Source organism: Onychomys torridus, chromosome 6, assembly GCF_903995425.1.
Source record: "Onychomys torridus chromosome 6, mOncTor1.1, whole genome shotgun sequence".
Classification (NCBI taxonomy): Eukaryota; Metazoa; Chordata; class Mammalia; order Rodentia; family Cricetidae; genus Onychomys; species Onychomys torridus.
In genome coordinates, this window is record NC_050448.1 from 73,832,731 (window position 1) to 73,854,775 (window position 22,045).

The 22,045-nt window shown below is 43.7% G+C and overlaps 1 protein-coding gene across 2 annotated transcripts in view; it reads left to right on the plus strand.

The window, feature by feature from the left end:
• The window catches only part of Wars2 (tryptophanyl tRNA synthetase 2, mitochondrial), an 83,634-nt gene extending 79,391 nt beyond the window's left edge, over positions 1-4,243 (plus strand). For both annotated transcript variants that reach the window (XM_036190742.1, XM_036190743.1), the window contains 2 exons: positions 1,887-2,005; positions 3,508-4,243. In XM_036190742.1, coding sequence (XP_036046635.1) covers positions 1,887-2,005; positions 3,508-3,956 — 568 coding nt within the window. In that variant the 3' untranslated portion in view covers positions 3,957-4,243. The remainder of the gene's footprint in view (positions 1-1,886; positions 2,006-3,507) is intronic.
• Positions 4,244-22,045: the final 17,802 nt, after the last annotated feature.

Below are 22,045 nucleotides of genomic sequence, written 5' to 3' on the forward strand. Positions count from 1 at the left end.
GCCGAAGCGAAACTGACAAAAGCAGGCCATGTGCTTGTGTACCCCAGAGAGGAGCCCGTGCTGAGCAGAGGGTACGGAGTAACCGTGCCACTGACACCACTCACTCAGCCACTGGCCTTCGGCTCCAGTGCCTTTAGCTCTCCCAGGCCCTCTGCAGCTTCCCGGATCTACTTTTGCTGACCTCAGAAAAGGAGGAAGCACCTCCTGGTTCACAGCCTGTCCACGCCTTCACCTTTTCACTCACTTTGTGTTTTTTGGTTTGGTTTGGTTTGGTTTGGTTTGGTTTGGTTTGTGGCAGAGTTCTCAGAAGTCCTATAAAATAGTTTATATTTGGGAGGCACCTGTCGGGCTAATGTATACTTTGCACCCAAGTCTGGATTGTCGCCAGGTCTGTGGCCATCTCTGGGGTTGAGCATCGGTATTTCTGTTTTCTCAATGGGTGAGTTGGCCATTAAAATAAAGATGATCTTATTTGAGAAATCAGTACGACTCCCATAAGGCCATATACGTCTCTCTCTTGCCACTCTGCCCATTCATCATATCAAACATTAGTGGGTAGTTGTCATATCAATTGCTTCCATGTATTGAGCCTTTACTATCAGGGTAACTTTGGAAACAGCCGGAAGAGGATGGTGCCAGCATTACCTCAGTTTACTGAGGGTTTGAAGGCTTGGGAAGAGGGAGAAACTCGAGATGGTAACTCACTGCTTCTTCCAAAGTAAAATTCCTCGATCAGAAGCTGTAGGTGTGCTATGAAACCTAACCCACAGCCAAGCATTAACATTGACATCACCTGTCTCCACCCACGGGCATGCTTCCCAGATTCCACCCCAGGATTCCATGCTTTGAAATGCACACTCAGGAATGAGAGCATCATAAAGAGATCCTCAGCATTCTGAGTGGGTTTTTTCCCCACATCCTTATTTCTTAATAAATACACCTTTTTAGATAAAAGTCAAGTGTCCTTAGTTCTTTTCCTCAAATCATTTTCTTCCCTCTCTAAAGGCAGCTACAGCGATAAAGGGAGTTTGGGTATGTCTTGTTTTTCTCCTTCTTTCTTATCATCATGATCATCATTGCTGTCTTTCAGTCCTAGAGAGTCAACCCTGTGCCTTAAATGTATGAGGCAAGTGCTGAATCACTGAACCACAGCTTCAGCCTTTCCCAGGTTGCTCTAATCATTGCAGACCTGTGCATCTATAAAAATATGTTGCATTTGAATGTATACTTTCATAATTTACATAAATGTCAGTGTGCTCCTCACATGTTCTGCTTTCTCGGCCTCGTCGACTTGAAGATCCATCTATGTTGTGCTCTGGGATTTTCATTTAAGTTCTTACGGCATGTTAACTCCGGTTACAATGACTTGACAACGAAGACGCATATTGCCAAAAGATCTCAAATCATTCCTTGTTTGATGAGGAGGGGAACCTCTGGCCGGAAGAGCTGTCTGCCATCTCTAATTTGAAGACTGGGTGGGGGTATCTTTCAAGTGTGAGCCGCAGCTCCGAGGTAAAAGCATCTGGTCTAGGCTGGAGTAATCTGTGCTGACTGGGTGAGGGATGAGAAGTGGCTTTTAAACACAATTATGCGCAGCGCATGTGCTATTGAAGATGCCATGGCTCCCTCCCGGCAGCGTCCCGTCATGCTGGTGTTGATGGCTACACTCTTTTGCCATGGGAGACACAGAACTAGAGTAGACAAACATCTCTTCAGCATTTGTCTGACACACGGATAAAGACTCGGGTCTCGGGGTTCCCTCTGTAGTTGGTGAACATTTGTTGAACACCAACAGTGGAGTAGACACAGGGCATGCAGCTGCTTGCAAAACCATTTCCAGCTAAGAAGAGGCCTTGCTGAGGTTTTCTGCCTGTGTTTTATTAAAGGTCCACACACGTTCCTGTCGGGGAAGATCAAGTCCAGCACATGGAACTTGTTCAGGACCTAGCTCGAAGTTTCAACCAGAAGTATGGGGAGTTGTTTCCATTGCCCAAGTCCATTCTCAGTAAGTGACAAGTGGGAGGTTATAAAATCTGGGCATATACTGAAGAGTGAGTGGACTGGAGACCTGGAACTTCGCTGGGACTAAATTTGGGATTCTTAACTGGAATCCTTGTTTGGGGGGGTTATGTGGGACTAGGAAATGATATTAGATTCTAGAAAACATTTTTTTTTTAATGTGAGCTGGGCTGTGGCCACGCATGCCTTTAATCCCAGCACTCGGGAGACAGAGGCAGGTGAATCTCTGTGAGTTCCAGGCCAGCCTGTCTACAGAGTAAGTTCCAGAACAGGCTCTAAAGCTGCACAGAGAAATCCTGTCTCAAAAAGGAAAAACAAAACTGTGAAATGTGGGAGAAACTTTAAAAAAAATCATAGTTTTAGTTTCTAAAATATATGTCAATAGATTATATAAAATAAGATTTTGTTTGGTAGAGCAGATTACATGCCCTGTTTTACCCATAAGCTGACTAAGGCTCAGCAAGGTTCACTCTGTGCCCAAGTCACATGTCCAGCTGATCACAGAGCTGAGCCCTGCCAACTCTTCTGATCCCAAAGCCTCACCCTTCTTAAAGTCACAGTAAGACAGGAGACTGAGAACAGCTCAGTCATAGTCCAGACAAAATGAGAAAGAACTGATGGTCCCCAAAGGTGGTTTTCTGAGATGACAGGAGAGATGGGACAGTGTAACACTGCATCTGAAATGGTAGCCTCGGCTCTTCGAGGGTATCTCATGTGTTGAAGTCAGCCTCCGTTCAGCAGCGGGCTTTCCACTTCTGTTTTAGCCACTTCCATTCCATCTTTAATAGCCATAAACAAAGCAGGTATCAATAACACTGGTTTATGAAGCACAGCTTAACACCCCCGTGTGTGTGTGTGTGTGTGTGTGTGTGTGTGTGTGTGTGTGTGTGCCTGTAAATACATAATTCTGTGTAGAGAGGTGGAAGGATTGCCTCAGATGGTTAAATGCAGCATTCCTACAGCAAGGTGGGAAGTGGAGGCAGGAGAATGGCCAGCTAGCCTAAGGAATGCTGCATAGTGGCAGGAAAAAGGAGATAACCTGCCTCAAAACAAAGTGGATAACAAAAACAGACTCCCAGAAGTTGCCCTCTGGCCACAATTCTCCATGGTGCATATGTATCTAGACACATATCCACACACACAAATTTTAAAAAATATATATATTGTGTTCACAGAGCCGTCTTGGCACTCGCCATGCAAGTCTGGGTTCCATCCCTGGAGCCCACAAGTGTGCACAGCATAGGCAGTGTAACCAACATAATTCCGTTTGTGCCAGTTACACACTGGATGAATCACTACCAATACATGATGTGGATATTGCATTATCAAGACCCGTTTCTGGTGTCTTTACTTCCACATTTGGTAAACTGCTCAAATTCTTCAAGGTGAAGGTGTGCTATTTGTGCAGTCAGATAATATCTCTGGCATTTTTGGTGTCTTTGAGATCTAGACTGTAACATTCTTGATGACGCGTCTTCTTTTCACTAGCATCCATGAAGAAAGTGAAATCCCTCCGTGATCCCTCTGCCAAAATGTCAAAATCCGATCCTGACAAACTGGCAACTGTCGGAATAACAGACAGCCCGGAGGAAATCGTGCTGAAATTCCGCAAGGCTGTGACAGACTTCACGTCGGAGGTCACCTACGAGCCGGACAGCAGGGCTGGCGTCTCCAACATGGTGGCGATCCATGCCGCGGTGTCCGGCCTCTCTGTGGAGGAGGTGGTGCGCAGCAGCACAGGCCTGGACACTGCGCGCTACAAGCTGCTGGTGGCCGACGCTGTGATCGAGAAGTTTGCTCCAATCAGGAGAGAAATTGAGAGACTGAAAATGGATAAGGACCACTTAAAGAAGGTTTTACTTGTTGGATCAGCAAAAGCCAAAGAATTAGCCTATCCTGTGTTGGAGGAGGTGAAGAAATTAGTGGGGGTTTTGTAGGAAAGTCAGCCGGTCACCTGCACTCCAGTCAAGACAGCTTTTCTCTGGCAGATTTTAGTCTGTACATATTTGATTTGATGAATGCTTCCAACTGATATTCTAATTCCATCAGCAAATGCAGGCGCAGCTCTCTGCACCCCAGTTAACTGAGGCACTGTTTTTTGGGTATTAAGTATTCCCACATAGTTGACAGCTAAACCATAACTGAGCTTTGATGTGTCGCTGAAGTTTTTTCCCCCATCCTGCCCAGCCCCACAGACCCTGCAGAAGCTTGTATTAATTAAAACTGGTTGGCCATTAGCTCAGGCCTACCACTGACTACCTCTTACATTTAAACTAACCCATTTCTGTTCATCTATATGTGGCTTTACCTGTGTGCCATTACATGTTGCTCCATGGACAGCAGCTCTCCTGACTCAGCCCTCCTCTTCCCACAATTCTCCTCTCTGCTTACCCCGCCTATACTTTCTGCCCAGCTACTGGCCAATCAGCATTTCATTTATCAACCAACCAGAGCAACACATCCACAGCATACAGAACAGTATCCACAGCAGTGATGTGTGCTTATTTGTGCCGTCTTTACTGTGACAGGTGCACTTGGTCTATCTCTAAACCCTTTTTAAACCTCCCATTGCCAGAAGTTGCACATAGACCAAGCTACTCAACTGTCACATATATGCAGAGGGCCTAGGTCAGTCCCATGCAGGCTCTCTAGTTGCTAAAAACCATTTACTTTTATTTTCATTCAGTTTTGAGGTTTTAGTCCATGATTGGTTGGTCCATTTTCTTTTGTGCCTGCCTCAGGACAGTGCATCCAGACCACATACGACTAAGGCTGACAGTCATGTTTGGGAAGTGCACCCAGCATTGTTCAGTTCCTGATAATGGTAGACAGGATTCCAACACAACTTCTAAAGGGTAGACTTAGGATCCAGAGTCTTGCAAAGCCACTAGGTCCCCTTGCACAACATGTTCTGGTACACATGACTACTGTATGTCCTAAAGACAACACTGTTGGATATTTCCATGTAAATTTAAATTAATTAAATTTAAAAATCACTTCCTTGTCCGTGTTTTAAAATTCCATATGGCTAGTGGGTGTCAGACAGTGCAGACAGAGGGCTTGCCCATCATGGACCTGCTTATTGGACAATGCTGCTATGAGGCATGGAGTTTACTTGTGATTGAAATAGATCAAGAACATGGGATAGGACTCTTACTGGAGGGGTCTTCCTAAGGACAGTACAGTTTTTCCATATAGTTTTCAAAAAAAACAAAAACAAAAAACACATAATGTGCTATTAAGCATTATGTATTGTCATACACTGGGAATTAAGTACATTTCAATGCAATATCGCATTTATATCAACCCTAAAGATAGAATTCTTAATTCCACTCTTTACAGTGAGAAAGCCTACTCAGGAATATGTCTAAGGCCACATGCTTATTATTAGCTTCAAGTTTCTCCTCGCTGAGAGTCTGAGGTATACCAGTGGGCTGACCTTGCTAGTCCAGTCTTCCCTCCAGTACTCCGTTATATTCTCAGTCCTTACATTCTCCTGTCCCGCCCCCTCTGCTTCTCCTGTTCTTCCTGCTTGTTTCACTGTTCTTATAATTACTCCCAAAAACTTCATTCATGTACACAGCCTTTGTTCCCAGCCAAGTGGCCTGTATCTGTTCAGAGTTAAAAGGAATGACTGTGCCATGTGGCAGTTCTTGGTCTCCTTAACATGAGGATTCATCTGTGTCATCATTAACTATGTGCTATCCCTGTCTGATCACTTTTTTTCATTCTGTCAACTTGGTGGCTCTTTTGAAATTTTTTGCACAGGAAGAGTTAGTTCCTGCCTGAAACTGATCTGAAAACAGATTGCCTATCATTAGCAATTAGGATTTTCCAGCACCCTGGGGCACAACAGCCAGGAGGCATTACTGCTTATCATTTTAAGCTCTCATATGTTAACTCTCAACAATCCTGTTTTGTTGATTACGTAGGGATTGTTCTTTCTCTAGGAAGGAGACTGGGGTCCAGTACATTACAAATTTGTCCTCAGATATGCAGTCCAACACTGTGATCCAGTTTATGATGGCTCTACCTTGTGAGAGCAACGAGGGAAATGCAATACACCTATTATTTAGCAGAAGACACACAGAGATGCAGAGATGCAAGTTAGCAAATGCTGAATCAGCTTGGGAGTGAGCAATTAACATGGATACTCAGGGGGAAAGATGCCACTTATCAGGGATAGAGAAAGGATTTTCTTTTCTTTTCTTTTCTTTTTTTTGTTTGTTTGTTATTATTTTATTTTCTGTGTGAGTGTTTTTCCTTCACGTGTATGTGTCCACTACTTACATGCTTGGTGACCACAGAGGTTAGAAGATGGCATTAGATCCCCTGGAACTGGAGTTATAGATGGTTGTGAACCAACATGTGGGTGCTAGGAATCCAACCCAGATCCTCTGCAAGCCATCTCTCCAGCCTGTGTTTCTACATTCTTAATACCTCGAAACTGGGATTACATCCCACCAGAAGCTTCAGAGCTAAACCACATTCAAACTGTGCAAAACGTCACACTCAGTGGTCTTCACATAAATAAAATATTTCACATCTAATATAACTGTGTTGGTTCTGTAGAATACACTCTTCCCTATAATCTCCCCACCCTAACCCACAAATACATCAGGCCTACAATTATTTTCAAAAGGTATTTCTAAAAAGCAGATGATGTGACTTACGATTCTATTCTGAACTCTGATTTAACAGACTTCACTTTTTTGAGTAATATTTAAAGATACAGGCCCTACCTTGGAAGAAAGCCATGTCCTGTTTTAGGTACATGGATGCTGTCAAGAATAATGTGTGCTGGCTCTTTCTACTGGGTCTCACCACATTAGCATGTCCCACAGTAAAGCCCTGCGAGCATTGTCAACTCAAAGAAATGGGCTCTCCCACGAGTGCCTTGAATTTTCAAAACCTGCTCCCAATAAGAGGGGGTCATGTGATGATTTTTCACATTAAACTTTGTGAGTTATCGAGACATGGCAATGGGAGCTAGCCCTGGGGATAGAAGTACTCTAGTCATGGACAGTCTGAGCAAGGAGTGTCCTGTTCCTAAAGACTATTCCAGAAGAAAATATTTGTACCGGAAGAGGAGGTCTACTCATGCTTTAGGATGGTTTCTTCACTGGGTCTCTACAGAGAAAATGAATGACTAATGAGATTCTGAAAGTTGTTGACCTTTTGGCGGATTCTTCTTTGTGAGCCCCACCTTCTTTGCTTGCTGGTGTTCATTCAGCCTCAATCCTGCTCAGCTGCAGGCTCAGCTCAACAACAGTTCTCTTATAAGTGTGCAGCATTGTCATGAACATGTGCCCCTGGAGCTTCTCACACTTGCTTTGCTTCCCAGCATCTAAGATGATGTCAGACCAGGCTACCGCCCCTGCTTCTCTTTAATAAGCAAACCAAACAAATACATCCCCAAGGCCAGGCAACCCTTCTAGTTGAGTGCGTTATAGCTTATACACTGCCACTCATCACCAAAGGGAAGTTCTTTCATGAAATTTCCATAGATTATTACTCTCTTGATTATTATTCCCTTGATACTCGATGCTACTGAAATCAAACGTGCATGACCTCTGTGTAGTCATGGTATATTTGAACTGCTGTATCCTTCCCACCATTCTATAGCAACTATCCCCATGTGCCTCACCTACTCTCAGCCCTATGGTCATTTCTGTGCCAGCCACTATCATGACTTCCATGCCATGGTCTACAGCTGGATAACCATCAAACCATTTGTTGTCCCACATCCATCTATTTAGAAAAGAGTTCTCAGATGCACTGTGATTACTGGCCACATTGAAGTCGACAGAAAAGATTGTATTGTTTGATCCATATCAACACCAAATTAACAACCTCAGTACTGATTAGTATTAAGCATAATATTTTCCTTTTCTCCTTTTAGAAAGAATACATACATGTACACAGAAAGCCCTATTGTATTTACTGCTCAGGTTTTCACTACTTCATTCAGCGATTTATCATAGATTTTTGGTAACTGCTAACTCTCTTCGAGCATTCACCCTTCCCGTCTTTCTTGTTAGTAATGGGACCATCTCTCTGAATTTGAGCAGAGCTCTCAGTCCCAGGTAGGTCCTCCATTTCCCAACTTGCAGTAAGGTAAGTGTGATGGCTGTTCTTGGTTATCAATTTGATTGCATCTGGAATTAACTAAAAACCCCCCAAAAAGAGGAACACACCTGTGAGGGATTTGTGCATAATTTGAAGTGGGAAGGTCTATTTCTAACCCAGATCTTTGAGGTGGGAAGACAAGCCTTTAATCCAGAATTTTTGGAGTAGAAAGACTTATCTCTAATCTGGGCCACACCTTCTGCTGGAAACCGATGTAAGGACATGGAGGAAGGAAGGTTTCATTGCTTACTGGTTTACTCAGTCTGCTTATAGAATTCAGGACCTCCAGCACAGGATGAAACCACCCACAGTGTGCCGGGGCCCTGCCTCACCAGTCACTAATTAAGAAAATACCCTAAAGGCTTGCCTACAGCCCAATTGTATGGAGGCATTTTTTTTAAAATTCTTCTCTCATACAATACATAACAACTGCAGTTTCCCCTCCCTCTACTTCTCCCAGCCTTGCCCCACCCTCTCTCCTCTCCTTCACATCCACTCTTCCTCTGTTTCCCCTCAGAAAAGAGCAGGCCTCCGAGGGGTATCAACCCAACACAGCATAACCAGTTACAGTTAAGGCTAAGCAAAAACCTTCATGTAAGGGCTGGATGAAGCAACCCAGTAGGAGGAAAATGATCCCAAGATCATGCAAAATAGTCAGAGACACATCCCTTTCCAGCCCACTGTTAGGAGTCTCACAAAAACACCAAGCTAAACAACTATAATGTGTGTGTGTGTGTGTGTGTGTGTGTGTGTGTATGCAGAGGACCAGGCACAGACCCAGGCAGGCTCCATGATTGTCGCTTCAGTCTCTGTGAGCCCCCATGAGCCCTGCTTAGTTGATTCCGTGGGCCCTTTTTCCTGGTATCATCCATCTCTCTGGCTCTTACAACTCTTCTCCTAAACCCTCTTCTGTGGGGTTCTCCAATCTCCAAGGGGAGGAACCCAATGGAAGTCTCTAATGTGGGCTCCCTCTCTCTGCCTAATGTTTGGCTGTGGGTCTCTGTTGTGAGATATCTGTACACTGTGTGAAGATCTATTTGCTGTGATTGGTGTAATAAAGAGCTGAATGGCTAATAGCTAGAAAGGAAGCAATTAGGCAGGACTTCCAGGGACAGAGAGGACTCTAGGAAGAAGAAAGACAGAGATTCCAAGAGACACGGAAGAAGCAGGATGGGCGGTATGTGACAGAACATAGATTAATAAAAATGGGTTAATTTAAGTTATAAGAGCTGGTTAAAAACAAGCCTAAGCTAAGACCAAGCTTTTATAATTAATAGTATCTGTATCATTATTTAGGAGCTGTCTGGTGGGACAGAAAAATACTCTTTATAGGTCTCTACATCTGCTTCAACCAGTTGATGGTGGGAACTTCTCTGATGATGACTGGACTGAGCACCAACCTGTGAGTATAGCAGAATAGCATTAGGAATAACATTTTATTGATTTTTTTTTCTATCCTAGGTCTCTGGGCTATCTAGGTTCCAGTTCCTGGTCATCCAGGCAGTGAGTGTCAGGCGTGGGCTCCCTTTTGTGGCAGTAGGCCTTGAATTAGACCAGTCGTTAATCGGCTACTCCCACAAGTTCTGTCCGAGACATTTTCTGAATTGAGGTTCCCTCCTCTCAAATGACTTGCTCGTGTCAAGTTGACATAAAACTATCCAACATAATGAGTTTGTTCTAGCCAGTAGCCAAGAAAATTAAAGGTGACGAGCAACTTCCGGGTCTAATCTTTTTAAAAGGAAACTGCTTTTCTTTCTAGAGCAGCACATTTGACTTACTGATAGAAAACAGAAAAGAAAGATGGAAGAAGTCAGCCCGGGTGCCTGGACTCGGTCAGCCCTGCTGCCTCTGTGCCTGTCTCACCCACCACACTGGTGCCACTATATGATTAAAAACCTTTGTCAACTTAAGCAGCTTCCTCTTGGGCTCTCTGTGTTACAGTATGCTGGGAGCTAACCATACTAGTTTCTTGCGTAATGGCCCCTCCACAGCTTGTTTAATTTAACCTTGTGCAGGTAACATTTCTTGTGCTAAGGCAGAGGTCCAGCAACTATGATCCCCAGACCAGATGTGCCAAGGTCTCCTGGGCACATACTTGTTAACTATGCAAATCCTGTCTCCACCTAGAAGCCACCGAATGAGAAACTGGCAATGAAGCTTAGCTATGAGTTTTTAACTTGCGGTAAAATGGATATATAGACATTTAAGAATCATTGTGCTGAGGATGAAGCCACCGCCACCACCCCACCACCCCACCCCCGCAAAAAAAAATTAATAAAAGCCAGTCTCTGTCTTCACATGTTTACATTGGTGAGAGTTAATCAGTCATAAAAACACTTGTTATCTTGACTCTCTGCTATTTCCTGTCTTTTCCTTTTAGAAAAATCAGATTCATTCAGAACAATTTATCTTAGACGGTTTTTGTTTATAAATGTGATTACAGACATTTTAAAAACTAGGGTCATTTGAGTGTATGCAAATCATAAAAGGGGAAATAATTGGTTACAGTTGTAGATAGAGTGAACAGACCCTGGATCCCCAATACTGGAATTAATGAAGAGTTCCTGAAGCCAAGAGAGACAAATAAGAAGAGGTAGTTATTTACACAGTGGGTAGTAAAATTACAGTACTTATTAGCCTGTAAAGAGTTATACGGTCTAGAAATAAAAACAGTTGAGCATGGATTAAATTTATGAGTGAGAAAGTCATAAAGTTGTATTAAGCACAAGTTGGGACTGTTCACATTATTTCTGAAAGTGACTGACATGAACATCACAGAAGGAAACGTCTATACCATTCAGTGTTCAGAATTCTAGACCAGACTAGATTAATGTGCAGGGAATGATCTGGAAAGTAGACTGTGTAAAGAGTAAAGACTCTGTGCTTAGCAAAGTTCATGTAAAATCTCTTCACATTTTAGATTCGATGGATGATTTAATGGAAGGGATACAGTAAAGGCAATTCATAAAAGAATGGTGTTTTGAGAATAAAGTTATTCTAATGCCATTGTTCTCATTAGCAAGAAACAACTAGATAATTGAAATCATTAAGTAACTCTGCTTTGGTTTGGATAACTGTCCCCCCAAAATTTAGGTTGGTCCCAGCCCATGGTACTGTTGTGATATTTATGTAAAAGGTAGAGCTTGGGCTGGGGGCAGAGGCAGTGGTTTTCTAGTCATTGGGAGCATGTTCTTGAATAGAGTGACATGAGCCCAATCCCTTCCTCTTTCTCTGCTTTTGTGTCCCAGCCATGAGGTGAACAGCTTTTCTCCATATTTCTGCCATGATGCGTTGACTTGCCATAGATTTATTGCTGATGGCTCCAACTGACCATGGGCTGATATTTGCAAAGCCGAGAGCCAAAATAAACCTTCCCTCTTTATTCATTGATTATGTCAGATGTTTTCTTACAGTAACAGGAAAGTAACAAACTCAAACCTAATAAAATGCCATTATTAGGAGTAGAGAGATGGCTCAGCAATTAAGACCACTGGCTGCTCTTCCAGAGTTCCTGAGTTCAATTCCCAGCAACCACATGGTGGCTCACCACCATCTATAACAGGATCTTATGCCCTCTTCTGACATGCAAGTATACATGCAGAGCACTCATACATAAAACATTAATTAATTAATTAATTAATTAATTAATTAACGAATGAATAAATAAATAAATAATTTTAAATGTTGTTATTAGCCAGGCAGCGGTGGTGGCTCATGCCTTTAATGCCAGCACTCAGGAGGCAGAGGCAAGAGGATCTCTGTGAGTTGGAGGCTAGTCTGGTCTTCAAAGAAAGTTCCAGGACAGCCAGGACAGTTACACAAAGAAACCCTGTCTGGAAAAACAAAAACAAAACAAAAAATGCTATAATTAGTATAGTACAAAGCAAAATCATTTTCTGTCTTTGGCACGAGAGCTTTACACTTTGGAGAGAGTAACATATAGAAGTGTTCAGTGAAGAGGGACTAGAGAGATGGCTCAGTGCATAGGAAGTGTTCTGTGCATCAAAAACTAGCCAAGCATGGGACAGTCCTTGAATCTAAGCTGTGATAATGACAAGGTGGCAGATAACATTGCCAGGCTTCCTTCTGAACTACACATGTGTTAAATTCTCCCACCCACTATTAGGAACTAAAAACTTGCTTTGCGTGTCTGCTGTTTGCTGCTACAAATCACTTTAGCCCTGACTTTATGTTTTTTTAATTCTTGCAGTGTCATTAAACTACTATCCATTCTGGTAAAATTGTGCTGTTTTGTCTCCTTCCTCTACTTCTTTTTCTTTTCAAGAATTTCATCTAAGTTCTTTCCAAAAATATTGTTAATTACAATCTCTATCCCAAATAATATGGAGTCAAAAGTATTCCACAGTCTGGAGGCAAGTGAGATTTTTATTGTATTTTTATGGAGAGTGAATTGAACTTAGTGGGCGGACTAGAGAGGGGCTCCTCTATAAGGCTCTGCCATGCCCCCGTATTGCACCCCAACAAGCACTCATGTTACAAGAATTATATCTCTGGTCTGCTTCCACTTGCTGCCAAGGACCATCATGCCTTGAGCACTACCAGGCAGATTAACTCCTTCCTGAGCCTCAAAACCATCCTTGGGGGGCCTCATCGGGCTTCCAGAGATCTCTGTCTTTCTTCTCATAACTTTCAAATACAATCCTGATATTTGACTTTCTCTTTTGTCCGATACATCAGAATCATTTTCCCTCCTTATAGATAACCTTTCCCTGATTGCTGTGTTACCAGCTACCCTGTTTATTGTAGTTTAAGGTTGCACTACATGCTGCTTTTCTTTTACCACTTTTGTATGTACTTACTTTAAGTACCGTTGGGCATAAATTATTGCAAAAAAAAAAACACGTTGGTTTCTTTTTATTTTTGTTTTTGTTTGTTAGATCATTCCAGTATGAAGCACACCACAGCACATGGGATCGATGCAAAAGTGAGGCTTATTGACTGAAAATAACCCTGACTGGAGAGAGGTTAGAAGTTGCCAAGTCAAATGGTTCCAGGGGGCAGAGAAGTGTGCAAATGTATTACATCATTTTACAAATGTTTATTCAGTGCCTGCTATGTGTGCTGGCCACTATACTATGCACTGGCTGTACAGCAATGAGAAAAAAGAGACAAAAGTCCTACCTTTATACTGAGACTGCTTGGGGGAGATTGACGCTCTAAAGAGAAAGTTACATTTAAAATGACTTTGCTGAGTTGGGGTGGGGGGAACTGGAGAGATGCGTCGGTGATTAAGAGCATTGGTTGCTCTACTAGGAGACCTGGATTTGATTCCCAGAACCCACATGGCAGCTAATAACCCCATTTATAACTCTAGTTCCAGGGGACCCAACACCCTCTTCTGGCCTCCAAGGGCACCAGACACACACCTGGTGCACAGACATAAATGCAAGCAGAATACCCATGCACACAAAATTGTGTGTGTGTGTGTGTGTGTGTGTGTGTGTGTGTATTAACTTTCTTCATAAGAAGAGTAAAGAGGATGCTCAGAAAGTCACCAGGAGTGTGCACATGGAAAGGGGGACATGGGAACACAGGCAGACCTGCCTATAAATTAATCTCAGATTTCTAGCCTCCACAACTGTGAAACAATGTCGGTCAAACCACCCAGCCTATAATATTTTGTTATGGCAGCCCTGGCAAACTAATACAGAGTGTGCTTTTTTAAAAGGTAGAGTTGCAAATAAAGTGACTCCAACCATGTTCTGCTATCCCCATAGATCAGTGTCTTGTTCAGCCATCATCAGCTTCCTCTTGCAGTAGAAGGAAACAAATACAGAGACCCACAACTAGGTAATGCGCAAAGAGTGAGAGACCTTGGGACCCTCAGTCTTGAATGGAATGTCTCCATCCAATCCCTCCCTTCAGGGCTTAGGGAACTCTGCAGAAGAGGAGGAAGAAAGCTTGTGAGAGCCAGAGGGGATTGAAGATACCAAGGGAACAGGCCTCAGAGACACAACAGGACCGGCACACGTAAACTCACAGAGACAGTGACAGCATGCACAGAGCCTGCATAGATCTAAGCAAGATGGGATCCCAACACAAAGAGGGGAAATAGACACAAAGCCCCATCTCTAACCTAGAAACCATTTTCAACGGATAAGCACTCAAAAAGGAAAACTTAGGGCAGACGGGCTTTTTTTTTGGGGGGGGGGGGCACTAGCTCACAAAAAAAATGATATGGAGATTTATTATTAGTAATGAAAGCTTGATCTGTAGCTTAGGCTTGTCCCATTAGCTCTTATAACTTAAATTAACCCGTTTATAGTCATCTCTGGTTTGCCTCTCTTTCATCTTTCACCTCCTATTTCCTCTCTGTGTCCTCTGCATCTCTCTCTCCTCAGTTCATCTCCTCCTCTTCTCTCTGCCTGGAAGTCCTGCCTAACCTCTTCCTGCCTAGCTATTGGCCATTCAGTTCTTTATTAAACCAATCAGAAGGCACCTTGGCAAAACACATCTTCTCAGTGTACATAAAAATTATTCCTCAACAACTTAGTTTTCTTCCAGGGAGTCTCACTACATACACAAATCATGGCCAGCAGTAGATGGCCAACACAAAATGAACTCAACAGTGGGTTTAGAGGTTGTTTTGTTTTGTTATATTTTTTACCTTACAGATCTGTTTCTCATATATTATGCTTGGTGGTTTTGTATTTTTATGGGATTTCTGAATCTGCAAATGTGTCTTTCTTGCCCTTTTTTTTTTAACCTCTTTTTTTTTCTGCTTATTCTTATTTTTAGATGCCTATTTGTTTTCTAATGAGAGAAAAAAAAGAAAGGGTATGGATTTGGGCAGGTGAGGAAGTGGGAAGGATCTGGGAAGAGCTGGCAGAGGGAAAATCGTAATTAGAATATATTGTATGGGAAAATCTATTTTGCTTCTTTAAAAGGAAATAAAATAGATGTGCCAACACTGTTTTTGAAATGTATGCAGATGGCTAAATGGGGTGAGGAAGCCAGGAGTGTAATATCTGGGAGACAGCCCAGGCAGCCAGCAGAATAGCGAACGCAAAGGCTTGAAGCAAAATCATGCTTGACTCATCTGCAGAGAGAGAAGGAAGCTGCTGTGGTTAGGAGAGAGCAAAGGAGAAGGAGTGTGCCGGGAGATGAGGTCAGAGGACAAAAGTAACGAGGCTAAGGCTGTATAGGCCATTGGAAGGAGTCCAGCTTCATTGTATAGCATTTGGAATTGAGACACTGTGGCTGACTGAAGTTATAAAAGGTTCGTGCTGGCTGTTGTTGGGAAATAGACTGTAAAGGTCAAAGATGGAAGCAGGGAGACCAGATATGCAACTTTAATTGTAATCATCAGTGCAAGAAGGAAGGGGTCCACAGATAAAGCCAGACTTGCAAAATGCTTTTAACGCAGAACAGAAAAGATTTGCTGATAGGTTTGGTTGTGATATGAGAGAGAGAGAGAGAGAGAGAGAGAGAGAGAGAGAGAGAGAGAGAGAAAGAGAAGAGCAAGTCTGCTCATGATAATTTAAAGGTTTAGGGCTTGAGAAGTTAGATGGAACCGCCAACTACTGAAGTAGGAGGAGATTATAAGAGGAATATCTACAAAGACTGAGACTTCAAGTTGAGCTATTTGGAGATGTTGAGTGGACAAGTGAGCATTTGAAGTCATAAATCAGGAAGTGATACAGGTCAGAGACAGTAATTTGTAAATCATTAATAGTATTTAAGCCTGGGAAAGTTAATGAAACCTCTAAGTGGATGTGTGAACAGAGAAAAATGAAGCCAAAGGACTTCAAAGTTTGAGCAAATGGTGAGACCAAATTTCTACCACCTGGGGGCCAGTTATTCAATCATATGAGCCTATGGGGCCATTCTTTCAAACCACCACAAAGAGTGATGTCAACCAGAGCTTGGTATCAAAATTGTAGGCAAAAAAAAAAACGATTGGTCATGACAAAGTTTGGTTGTGGCAAAAAGTAATAATTGATCATAGTAAAAAGAACACTATATCTAGAGAAAAGAGGGTCAAAGGCTAGGAGATTATTTGCTTCAAGGTGAAGCCACAGAAAGTGTGCCAGGAGACTCTCTGAAGGCTATCGGTGTGAGCCAGAAATAAGGCCTTCAGGAGGTGAGAGAAAGTGGTCTTGCTAGATCATGGGCTCGTAGTGTGTGTCCCCAGTTCATGAGATTTTAGGGGAAAGGGGGGATAATGAAATGAAGACTCAATGATAACAAAGGAGATACCTCTAAAAGCAACTACCAATGGCTGGGCTAGACTCTAGCAGAATATTGCTTCACATCTGGAAGCGCCTAGGTAGTGGGCCTGGGCTGGCTCGTGAGTATGGATAGAGTCTTTCCTTGGTCTGTATCCTGGAAGATTTTGGTAAGGGCACTCCTAAATCTGTAATTGGCTATTGGGAAGCTAATTCTTAGCCTGTAGATATTCTGTCATCATTTAATTCATGAGCAAGCTTTGGTAAACTTACTGTATGTCTCTACTAGTCTGATTCCTATTTTAATATATTTATCTTAGTTTTCTTTTTGTTATTTTTATTTGTGTGAGGAAGTTGGAAAGAGGAAGTAACTTTCAGCTTGGTTCAATTCTGAGATCATCCCAGAACATCTGAGAAACCTCCAAATAGGGACAATATCCTCAAGCAAGCCCATCTCCTAGGATACCTGACATTCCAAGAGGATACCTGAACATTAAATTTCACTTAATATGCTCCATTTTAAGCTGAGTGTTATCTTTACCATTCTCCAACATGACCAGTTGCTCAATAATATGCAAGATGTTGTTTACAATGAAAGTATTAACAGTGAGTCTCTGATCTCTAGATTACAATTTAATGGGGAAGACAAAATTTGAACTCATTTAATGTAATCAGTCACTCACTATCTAGCATAAGCTAATCTTGCTTTGAAAAAAGTATTAAGCTGGGCACAGTCTTTAATCCCAGCACTACGGAGGAAAAGCCAGGCTGATCTCTGTGAGTTCGAGGCCAGCCTGGGCTACCAAGTGAATCTCAGGGAAAGGCACAAAACTACACAGAGAAACCCTGTCTCGAAAAAAAAAAAAAAAAAAAAAAAAAAAAAAACAAAAAAAAAAAAAGGAAACTGTAGCTCAAGAAATGTGTCATAGAAAGGTTTTTTTTAAACTGAATTGAATTGAATATCCAGTTCTTTGGGAGCTCCTTTGCTTCTGCTCTTCCCCCAAATTCCACAGGCAAATATTGACTAAGTGTCACCTGTGATGAGTAGGGCACTGTATCTGTCTGTCGCAGGGAACCCACCCCACAGTAAACATGGCAGCTACCCAGGATACTAGAACTGATCAGTAACCTTCACACCGCACACTCTCTTGGGGGTCGACATTCCTCATATGTTTCTGTGTGGAACATTCCAAACAAAAGAGTTTTTAAAATTATCTATCAACTTCTCTTGCGTCTTTTCAGTCCTATTATAAAGTACTGAAAGTACCTGATGGGGTGGAGTACAAAGACCCTGGGAGCAAGCGAGCCCTCAAGCTCAGGCTTCCTGTGCCTCGGAAGCCTTCAGCTGGTCCTTAGCAGCAATGATGACATAAAGGAAAATGAATTCAGTCCCTTCATCTTTCTCCTCTTTCTACGGCATGAAGCTAGGGGCCCATAGAGGATCTAATATCAAAAGGGAGAGGCCAATACCCCTACATGGAGAGAGAAAAAAAAATAATTACCAAATTTCCTGAATAGTAAACAGCTTTTTTAAAAAGCAGAAGAAAAAGCTCAGGCCTTTGATAACTTGGCCCCCGGTCTGCTTGTGAATGCCTTAAGGATTATATCATCAGACCGACTCCAGAAGCCCGTGCTATTGTTTCAAAAAGGAGGAAAGCAGGAAGAAGATGGGGGAGAAAGTGGATGGGTCGGAGGAATGCTGCCTCTTGGGGAGGAGTTTAATTTTGAAAGTGCCCTTAAAAAGGCTAACGGTGGGAAAGCTGAAAGACAAATTGAACGAATTATCCGAGTCTTCGGACAGCGGGCTTTTCAGCCGTTCCTCCCTTCCTGGTGGAATTAATGAAAGCAAGTGGATTCAATAACCGTCCTGCCACTGATAACATTAGCTCAAAGATAAAGCAACCCGAAGTAGCCCGGGGGTGTCATTCTGGAAACAATCACTTGGGGGCAGTCTTGTGACTGTTAAATTTCCTGTGTGACCACGGGAGATTTTACTACTCTTCCCCTTGTAATCTGTTTCTTTATCTGAGGTTGACAGGTGGGTGGGGGGGCAAAGGGAAAGGCGGCTTAGGAAGTAGGGCTTTACACGCCAGGTGATGCCACTACGCTGCGCAGACGGGTGAACAGTCACTACAGCTGTTCTCTGGGTCTTGGAAACGGAAAGTTTCCAAAGCTGACGAGGCCCCGGCAGAGTGGGGACCACCGAGCACGGACACCACAGTGGGTAAGGGGTCCGGGTTGGACCTGCATCACTGTGCGCACGTGCCAGGGGCTCCCAGCCCTGCGCCGCAGGGCCTAATCTGTGACTCTCGTGATCTAACAGAACCTGGTTGCGAAAAGCAGAGACAGTGTGGATCCTAGGACGCTGCTCACTAACTCGCTGAAGTCTGGCAATGGTTTCCCAGCCTAAATCTGAGCATCCTGGCCTCCGGGACATTCCCGAGGCCTGGCTCGCCTCCCTTGTTGCAGGACCAGGTGGCCAGTGGCAGGGGTGTGAGGAGTGCTGTGGCGAAGCTGACCCCAGCTCTTAGACCACACACCTCAAAACAGTCCACGACACTACGGTATCTGTACCTTTCTTTCTGGTTTTGTTTCACATTCGAAGGAGTTAATGTCTTAGATCTTTGTGTACCCGGAGATTAAAATCCATGGAGGAGAAGCAACATGTGGCCTCTCCCTTACCCATGAGATGGGAGTGCTAGCCCACAGCCCCAAGACCAGAGAGAAGTTGCCTGTTTGTGTAGTTGGGCGCTGGGGCATTTCAGAAAAGCTAAGAGCAAAGTAAAACCCGAGAGCCCTAAGAGCAAACAGCCAGACCCTCGCTTCCCAAAACCGTGATGGAGACTCTCCCAGGCAGCGCTGATGTGTGAAGGAAAAAACGGCCCGTGTCTTCTCCCACAGACCTATCACGCAAGATAGGGTACACCCTCAAAAGTCAGGGAGATGGGAAAGGTCAGGGTGAGAACTTAGCTCTGCGGTTGGTCTGGCCTCGGTCTTCAGCACACACTCGTCACCAAGGCCACCTCCAGTCCGCTGCCCTTTGAGGTCCATTCAGGGACAACTACATTAGAGCTCGAAGGTCCAAGGAAATCACATGAGCTCCCCTTCGGTCCAGCCCAGCCCTTGTGCTGTAGGCTTAGGCCCTTCTAGAAAGGAAAGGGCAATTGTCTGGGGGGAAATGTAAACAAGACGATGGCTCCCTTCGTGCTGGAGAGGCCAGCACATCCGTACTGAGGAACCGGTTGCGGGCCTCTGCCCCGGCCCGCCTTGAAGCCTCAGACTTGAAGGAGCCTGGAAACTCAGCCGCACGCTAAAGCTTGCTTCAGGCTTCAGCAGGGCCTGGCTAGAAACTCAGCCCCGCAACATTTTTTTTCCTCCCCCTCTCTCACACCCCCACCGGAGCTCCAAGCAGCTGCAGCCCGCCTGGAACAAAGGTTCTATCTGCGTCTGAATCTCAAGGGCTCTCAATAGTTTGCACGGTCTGCGCTTTAGGCTGCGTTGGGTGCACACCGAAGGCGAGGCTCTTCCTGGGAACCAGCAGTGAGAGCTGAGCTGCCCGCTGTGCACAAGGCATCTTTGATTCTGCCATCGTGGCATCAGGACATTCCTGATTCCTACCCGAAGCAATGGAAGTCTAGACTCCACTCCCCACCTAGGTCCAAAGCTCAGACAGCCCACTACCGCCACTACCGGTCTCCTTCGCTGACCAGCGTCTCTTGGTCCTGCTGATGAAGTCCGGTCAAGAGAGAAAGCTCACAGGCAGAGCTCTCCCTAAGTGGTAGATGCCTGGTTAAGTAACTTTAATGACCCAACACTACAAAGGGTATGAGCTCCAGCTCGTCCCACCTCTGCGGGTGGAAATGATCCTAAACTGAGTGGTGCAAAGGTTCTGCAAAGGCAAACCTGCTTGAGTCACCAATAATGTGAAAGAGATTGCTTTCAGCCTGGCTGCGCTGAATGGTTTTCTCCAGACATATTTCCCTAGACAAACCTTGGTGAAATGACCCATTAGGGGGTCCTGCGTGTATGCTTAGAAGGTCCACTAAATCTGTGAAAGGAAAGTCTCCCGTTAGCATGGCCCATGCTTCACTGCTTTCGTCTTAGGAGAACTTTATCTAGCAAGGTGCTGGCCCTTCTGCTGTGCTTGAACCAAACAGACGTCTGAATGAGATCCAGTGGTACATCACCTTTGCCGGTGCAGGCCACTCTCCACGTCCCACTCTTCCAGCGGCCATGTTTTCCACAGTAGCCTTGGCTGGCTACCTCTTTGCTTGGCCAGGATAGTAGAATTCAATGATAGAGCACTGGAATATGTTTGAACTAGCAGATGCTTACACAAAACCCTTTGAGGCTCATCCTCCAGCTCAGTTAGGCAGTCTAAACAAGGATTCCTCACTGGGGAGAATCAATTGGGTTTTTCCATGAAGCCACAAGACAACAACTAGTTCACTTGCTTTTTCAGACTGGTGTCTGCTGCTCTGATTATACAGTAATATAATAAGGCATGTGAAAATTAGTTTTTGTTTGTTTGTTTTTTGTTTTGACCACAGACATGATATTCCAGCATTCTAGAGATTGAGGCAGGAGCCTGAAGAGTTCAAGCCCAGCCTGAGCTATGTAGTAAGATCCTGACTCAAAAATAAATAAAATGAAGGAAGGAAGGAGACCTGCAAGAAGGGGAAATAAAATCGAGTGTTTGGTCAGAAGGTGATACAAAACTTGAAGTTCAGGTAAGTTTAGGAGATCTATAATACAGTGTGGCAACTGTAGTTTTAGTCCTGAAAATTGCTAGGAAATTTTCACCACAAAGGGAGTATATAAGGCGAAGCCACGTAAACCAAGTCATTTCATAAAACATAAGTATTTCATAGTACGTACATAAAACCCAGAGTTTTTCCAGTAACTTTTTGAAACCTAAGTGACGTTTTATGTGTACTTGTGGAGTTTCTGGACTTGGGGAGACCTTGTTCAGTCCCTTTTCTAAGTTATGTGAGTGGATTTGCAGAGTTGCATGTACATTAGTTTGTCTACATTTCTGTGTGCATGCATGCTGATAAAGTGTGTAACTGTGGAAATAGCCCTAAATCAATCTTTCCTTCTCTGTCATAAGATTTTAAAAAAAAATTCACTGATTGCTAGTTTTATTATCCCCAAGCTCCTTAGCATACTCCTAGAAGATCAGCCTTTGGGAAGGGAAAGCATTCATTTAAAGGGGCTTATTTAAATGGTTGCTCAGCAGTACCCTCAAAGGTGGGACCTGAAGTTGGAGCCCAAGTCTGCTCATTTTCTATTTCCACAATGCAGAATAAAAAAGTGTGAACTTCCAGGGTGTCAACAGCCTTCTTACTGCATTTCACAGTGACCCAAAATGAGAATATCCCCACAGCTGAGCCTTAGAACTCTGATAGTTTCAGATTCTTGCAAACCTGAAAGAGGCCAGCTTGCAAAGTGCTCGCTCAGTCTGCTCCACGCACAAAAATGTATAGGGAAGAGTGCAGGAAAGTGCCCTTCTGGTGTTAGGAATCCAGAAACTACTGGATGCATATCTGTTCTGGCTAAAAACAAAACAAAGCAAAACAAAAACGTTTTAAAAGACTAAACCTCTGTGTGTTGGGGATGGGGAGGGAGTGATATGCACAGGACAGGGACAGTTTGTTGTTGTTTTTAAAACTGTTTCTCTTCACTTTTCTGTGTCTCAGCAAGGAGCT